General features: G+C 36.6%; 1 protein-coding gene across 4 annotated transcripts in view; it reads right to left on the reverse strand.

Annotated features, from left to right (window-relative positions):
- Gramd1c (GRAM domain containing 1C) overlaps nucleotides 1–5,982 on the reverse strand; it is an 88,660-nt gene extending 82,678 nt beyond the window's left edge. Inside the window, exons 1-2 of one of the 4 annotated variants that reach the window (XM_046425193.2) lie at nucleotides 5,882–5,980; nucleotides 1,747–1,896 (exon numbers count right to left, since the gene is read on the reverse strand). In XM_046425193.2, the coding sequence (XP_046281149.1) occupies nucleotides 1,747–1,896; nucleotides 5,882–5,908 (177 nt within the window). In that variant the 5' untranslated portion in view covers nucleotides 5,909–5,980. Of the gene's footprint in view, nucleotides 1–1,746; nucleotides 1,897–5,881 lie in introns of all 4 variants that reach the window. The other 3 variants (XM_046425194.2, XM_046425196.2, XM_046425195.2) reach the window with 3 other exon arrangements.
- Nucleotides 5,983–7,669: the final 1,687 nt, after the last annotated feature.

Raw genomic sequence — 7,669 nt, forward strand, 5'->3', positions numbered from 1 at the left:
AGGTCTCCTATTACCAGTTATGTCTGCATGAACTAATTTATCCATGCAGGGTCTTTTTTGTTTATGTTTGTCTCTGAATTCTTTTTTTTTTTTTTTCTTTTTTAGAACTGGGGGCTAGGGATAGAACCCCGGGCTTTGTGAATGTGAGGCAAGTGCTTTGCCACTGAGCTACATCCAACACAGCCTCTGAATTTTGATAGCTCTGGTTTCTGGGTAAGTGACCTCTGCAAAGTCTATAAAAATTCTGAAATGCTGTATTTGTCTTTAAATCTGATTCACGTGAATTCATATAAACATTTATCAAAATAAAGTGTCTGCAATCACCTTAGGGGCCTAACCTGAGCTTAAGAAGCACTTGAATCATCTGGTTAATACTGTGAAAAACACAGATTTTGATCTAGTAGGTCTTAAGGTGGGCCCAAGATACTTCATTTCTAAAGAAGTGACAGGTGATAACCCAGTCTCCTAGCCCCATATACTATAGTATGAGTAGCAAGGATCCAGTGCATATTTCTTTTTTCTCTCTCCTTCTATTTCTAAATGCTCTAATTCCCTTGCTTTTTACTTTTCTTGTATTATCCTTTTTCTTGCTTTAAGTCTGCCAAGAGTAACCATAGTAACTACTTAGCTCTGTAGATAGCCCTTAGAGCTATGAAGACTCCCCAGTCCACAACGTAAGCTATAAAAATCATAGAGCAGAAGAATCAAAACACAACAGTAGTCATCAACCTTCTCTAAATGTGACCAACAATAATATAGTCAATATAGATAACATGATTTTTAGGATGTGTTTTGGGGTGGTTTTTTGGTATATTTTTTAGTAATTGAATTTTTCCTTAGGTTGTAGTTCAAAAAAAACTTATCACTTAAAATTTCTTAATTAGAAGTTAGAACTTGTTAATCATATTAAGATTCAATAATATTCCCATGAACTGAATTGCTAATTATGAAGAGAATGATGCTATAAAATTATAAGAAAATCTATTTTCAAGTATTCCTAATCTTCAAGAAGTCAGCTTTCTAATGTTCTAACATTAGAACTACATATGCCTTATGATCTTATACAAATTTCACTTATAGTTGTGTTATACTAGGTTCCATCAAATGTTTCATAAGTCTCATAAGAATTGCTAGATGTAGAAGGAGGCTTTTAACATAATAAATGCTAGCATTCATAGATGAACAGAAACATTCTTATAAAAAGACACTAAGATCTCAATGTGCCTACCCCACAAAATGGAAAACTTAAAGCATATAGAGGTTATACAACCAAGTGAATATACCATAAATAAAATATAAAACTCCTAACTTTAAAATGCATCTTATAGTTATTACACATTACAGGCTGAACATTATTAAACTTCCTTTTAAGCACAGGAACTAATTCTTTAAATATAAATTATATTAAAATAGCTGGTTTTCCCATAATGCTTAGAAATATGGCTTATATAATGTTAGTTTCTTGCCAATATAGTTTACGACAATGTAAGTGGAATTTATTTCTGTGTTGCAGTCTTCTCACAAGGAAATTAAAGCAGACTATTCTCATCAAACCAAACAACAGTGCATTCTAGTGGTAAAAGGAGGGCATAGTCAGAAATGTCTTTGGGACTCCAGTCTAAAATCAGAATGTCTAAAGTCTAGGAGCTAATAAGAAAATATTATAAATGTTATATGAACTGTTGTAGAGTCAAAGAAAATTTTCATTCAAGGTTGAAATGAAAATATAAAAAATAAAAATATTACCCAAAAGCTCCAGTCACCACTCCAGTTATGTAAATTTGGTCCCTGTTTTTTAGTTGACACTATACTACTCTCATCCACAGCTGGACTAGGATTCTCCTCTGTCTCCTCCTGTAACTCGGTGGCAAGGCTTGAATCCCCTTCATTTGTTTCCTGGAAACAAATATCAAACAATTTTAATTACTTATTGAGAAATGTCCATTTTAAAAATAATTAATGTTCAAAACAAGTTATTATTTAAAGATAAATATTTAAACTTTCATAAGATAGAAATTAATATATTTGCTTCTATAGTTCATCATTTATACATGCAACAATCTTCCAACTATTACTATTTGTTAGTAGTTTGGTTGGCACAAGGGATATAAAGATGAATAAAACAAAGACCTTTGCCTCCAGAGTTTACAGTTTCTTGGAACAACAAAGAGTAAAACTACAATTCAGTGGGAGTATCAACTGGTACAACCACTTTGGAGAACAATCTGCAATACCCAGTAGAGTCTAAGATAGGCATATACTACAACACTCCAATTTAATATGTACATGCAATACAAGATGTTTATTAACACTGAAGTTGAAACCTCACTGTCCATTGGAAGAGAAAATAATAAATAAGCCCTTATTTATACAAACAACAGAGTTAAAAAATTAATGAATCATATGTTTCAACCAGGCAGTGGCCCTAATCTATAGAATGCTCAGAGAAATGATTATACTTTGTGCAAGATAAGGGACCACTGGTAGTTGCTCATTAAAGAGCTGTCGAAATTTAAAAAAATAAAATAAAAGGAAAGAGAAGGTGTGAAGTAACCATTATGAGAACACGTGACTCACCATTACCCTTAAATATCTCTCCTACTACTGCTGCTGCCAACAGCTCAGAGTTCTCAAACCCTGTGAAGTAACAATAGACATGCAAGAAGTCCCTATCCCCAGTGAAACTGACGTGAAGGGGTCTGAAGGAAGAAATCTGAAAACATAAAAGGATAGAGAGGACCTACTTCACAGGAAATTTATTCAGTAACCACCAGAAAGAGAAGGAGAAAGAGAGAAACCTAGACACATAAAGGAAACAAACAAATCTGAAACAAATCCATAATTTGACCTAATTAGAAATACAATATTTATTAAAATAATTTATATAACAAAAGATTAACTTTGTGCCTCTACAACACAGGTTCTGAATTAACTTCAATTTCCACTGAAATGCATCAGTTGGCTTTAATCAACACTGGGACTCAAATTAGAGTTATACCTTGAGGTCCCACTAAATTTAAATAAAATTTCACTTGTAATCTTAGGGGAGTTATTCAACATAGACAGCAAAGGTTGTAAGGCATTTTTTACCTTCACCATGAGAGCTATGTCTTGCTGTGAAATTGTTCATGGTCATAACATACATTACCCTAAAATATCACTAGTGGTCATGGACACTATGACCCAATGTATAATAAATTAAAATAAAGTCTTTGGAGCTTACAAAATGCCTTTTAAAAGAGCAGGACCCTGGGCTGGAGTTGTGGCTCAGTGCTGGAGCACTTGCCTAGTATGTGTGAGGCACTGGGTTCAATTCTCAGCACCACATATAAACAAATAAAATAAAGGTTAACCAACAACTAAAAAAGAAAAAGAAAACTTGCAATCTTGTGCATTGCTGGTAAGAATAAAAAAATGGTTAAAAAAAAAAGAGCAGTACCCCTATGTACTACCATTCCCCTAGTTAATGTAACCCAGTATAAAATAAAACAGGGCTCTCAAGGTTTGAAACTAAGACTTAATTAGTAAGAGTGATTATCCCCACCACTTTTCAACTTAGCAGCCTTATTTGGTTTATTCAACTTGCAAAGAAGGAATGGTGCCTCACAGTTGGTTACTGCATCCTTGATGCTACAGCCCTATACTGCACTATTAAAATTACAAGTAGTAAATATTTTGCTCTTATAGACTTGGCTAATATGTTCTGTTCCACACCTCTTTCAATTACCTGTCAGTTTACCTTCACCCAGAAGGACTGTTGATGTGCTCCCAGAGTTTTGTCACCATTTGCAAACTTTACAGGCAAGGTCTTAATTGAGCCAAATAGGGCCTTCTGGCAAATCTACTGAAGCAGGGCATGACCTCCCCTGTCCTCACTGACTACATGGATGTCAGGGTACTGAAAGAGGTAACCCCTCTCCTGGATCCTTTGTCTACCTGAGGAGCACCTTGGGTTCAAATAGTGAAGGGCAATGGGAGTTTGTACACTTTACGGACAATATTAAGCATCACCATAATGTGTGATGGAATTTTATGGTGAACTTTTGCTTCTCATCCCTTAACTATAATGTCCCTGATAAAGTACAACTTGCTTAACTTCTGTAAGTCATCTTAATACTGAATACTCTGGGCAACAATTGACTACATCTCTACATTTTTACAGATTATAGGGTCATTACCTGAGAGTTGCACCCTTTGGGGAAAGAACTCTTGAAACCCTTGCTTTAAGGGTTTATATCCAAAATATAAATCAAGGTCACACATATATCTGCATAAAATAAATCCATAACACAAGGCCTCCCACCAAGACACTCCTTATCCCTTCAGAGTTCTAGACATTACCAATAATGATCAAGACACTCATATTCTTTCTCAAAATGGAATCGTGAACAATGCTTTTTATGGAACTTTCACTTTTCTCACTGGTTTCATGCAGCAGGCCCCATAAAGAGCCACAATGGCTTTCTTACAAGAGTTCAAATTTAATTAAATGAAAAATGGTACATTTCAGTCATTACAGGGGTGAACTGTAATGAGGATTCAATGATTCAATATCCTTAGGCTTGCTTGCAGACAGCTTTAAAGCCTCACTCCTCCCTCTTCTTCTTCAGGACGTGTTGATAAGAAAGTCTGAGTGCTCTTTCCTTTGGAGTAGCAGGGAGATTCACACCAACCAAGCTCTCTCTTACCAAGAAACCCTTACCAAGCTCCACTTCCTAATCACAGTAAAAACCTGGAGCCAGTGTTCTTTCCTTGTCTTAAGAGGTCCACCAGAGACCTCCAAGTAATAGACCACTTCAACCCTCATGGTTTCTGTATGGCATCATCAGTTCTACAGTTGAATCAAATTTTATGGGGAGTCCGTTTTGGTTTCTAGGGTGGCTAAAACAGATTCCTACTTCCCTTGAGTTTTGGCTGTGTGGTCCATGGTAAAGTTACTCAGTCATTCTAAGTCTGTCTCCTCAACTCTACTGTATAGGTTATAACTCTCTCTAATGAGACAATAAGCTCATTGAAGGCAGGGATTATATCTGTGCTGTTTACCCTCTTATCCTGAACATCAAGTCTTCTTTCCTTGATCTTGAGAGGCCTTCCAAGAGACTGACAGGGTGGGGCTGGAACATAGTTGAGTGAATGAATGAATGACTAGGTTCATGAGTAACTATCTTCTCTATTTCACAGTAATTTTTTGAGAATCAAATGAAATAAAACATTCATTCACTTGATCATTCAACAATTATTTGAGTGCCTCTATCCTTTGGTAAATTAAAATACTACTGAAAGGTCTAGCACTGATTTTAATTTTCTAAAAGTAAAATATATACACCCAACCAATGTAAATGTGATGAGGATAGTGTTAAGAAATGTAGGCATCCATCCAACCAAAGGCTTTCACCTTGAAGACTGATAAGCAAGTTTTTCAATTAATAAGGTAGTAAACAAATGACGAGACTAGTTTAAACCAAAACTTGGTAGACAGGACAGAGATTTAAAGTATGGGAGCCCTTTTATCAAGGGCTGATAGTGAAGGGAAGCCGGTGAAACTGGAAAAATGTGATACCAGGTCAAAATCACAACAGTGGAGCCAGACTCAATGGGGCCTGGGGCTGAGACATCTGGACTAGTACATTTGGGGACCAATTCAAGCATGCAACCTCCCCAGAGAAGCAGACGTTCCCTCCATCGCCCAGAGGGGAAAGGCTCTCGGGAAGCAAAGGAAACCGTTTCCTTGGTAACAACTTTCCAAATTACTCCAAAGAGCCCCGAGAAAAGGGAAGGAAGGAATTAATTATCATAATCTGAGACGGTTCAAACAACCATTGACAGGAAAACTTCTGGGTAAAGCCGGCGCTTGGGAACCCGCCCCACGGACGCCGCTTACCTGGCGTTCAGTCAGAGCGTCCTCCATCGCGGCTGCCTCCGCCGCAGCGGAACCGCGCACGCGCCCCTGAGAGCCCCCCTCCCTAAGGCAGGGGGCGGTCAGGCGCGTGCCCGGCACCCACCACTAGCGCGCGCTCTGAGCTCTGGACCCCGCCGGCCCTTGGAAGTACCACCGAGTGGTACCTCCAGGAGTGCCTTGCGCCCTCTTGTGGCAATTGAGAACCGCTGCGTTTCGCTCACTCCTGAAGAGGGTTGATTTGTTAAGCAGGAGGCTACTCTTTAGTAAGAATCAGGATGATCCTTAGTTCCCAACCTCAAACTTCAGTGCCTATCATAAATGCATACCCTGCTACAATGTGCAAGAAAGTTAATTGCCTGGAAAAGTCTTGTTCCGTTAATACCCTTTCATTGAGATGTCCTCATGGTTTTCTATCGGGTACTTGCACCTTGTCTCAAAATCAATAAATCCAGTGTTATTCAACTACAGATATGTTCCTGGTGGCCTCTGGGTAAGGCCATTGATTTTTCTCAGTGAAACATAATATAAGATGAAGGATAATCCTGAGGAAAAGCTATTGAAAGTTTAAGGAGAAAATAAAAATGCATAGGAAAATGAATTGATAAATGTATTAGGGAAATAGAAAGATTGCTCTGCATCATAAATGCTTAATTAAGATCAATGGTCATGTATTTAAAGTGAGATCACACTAACATAAGGAACTCCTAGAAAACAATATGGAAAAACTATAGTCCTATAAAAGACTGATAAAACATATCAGAAAATTCACATAAAAGGAAACACAAATGTATCTTCAAAAAATACAAAAATATATCCACAATTTCACTCAAAATAAAATAGAAATTAAAACCACACTGAAATACTATTTTTTGCTAGTTAGACAAAAGTACAGAAGTTTGATAAAGCATTTTGTTGATAAGACTATGGGGATACAGGAATTCTCATGATGGGAGTGTAAATGGCAATAGTTATAAAAATCACAAAATACATATACTTTTGCAGCAATACCACTTCTGAGATTTCTCCTAGGCATTTCATTGCATACATGCAAAATAATGTGCAAAATTATTCACTGAAGTATAGTTTACATTAGTAAAAATTGGAAACAATTCATCATCAGTGGAGAACTGATTAGTATATCTCTGTCCACTGGAATTTGGAATTCTATGTAGTTAAAAACATAAAATGAGAGGGAGTGATGTCAACAATAATGGCAGAGAACTCCAAAAGTCTGTACCCCCACAACAGCAACAAGTAACCATCAGAACCAAGTTATGTGGAATTCTGGAATACAACCAAAAGCTATTGATCAGGGGAACATTTAATTAAGAAAAAAATAGTTAAGGCTCAGTAAGAAAGTTTTGTAAAAAAATTTGTTGTGGGGGGTACTGTGAATTTAACCCAGTGGCACTTAACCACTAAGCCACATCCTCAGCCATTTTTATTTTGAGACAGTATCTCAGCTAAAGTTGCTTAGGGTCTCATTAAATTGCTGAGGCTGGCTTTGAAAGTGCCATCCTCTTGCTTCAGCCTCTAGATTCGCTATGATTACAGGCATGCACCTCACTGTGCCTGGATTGTTGTGACATTATATATATATATATATATATATATATATATATATATATATACACACACACATACATATATACATACATACACATACACATTATATATATAAAGTATATATAAATATAATAAAGGTTCATTAACAATTTAAAAATATATTTTTTAATTGTCAATGGACCTTTATTTTATTTATATGTGGTG

This window comes from Marmota monax, unplaced genomic scaffold (genome assembly GCF_021218885.2).
Source record: "Marmota monax isolate L192 unplaced genomic scaffold, Marmota_monax_Labrador192_F-V1.1 WCK01_AAM20220418_F8-fsc00119, whole genome shotgun sequence".
Taxonomy (NCBI): Eukaryota; Metazoa; Chordata; class Mammalia; order Rodentia; family Sciuridae; genus Marmota; species Marmota monax.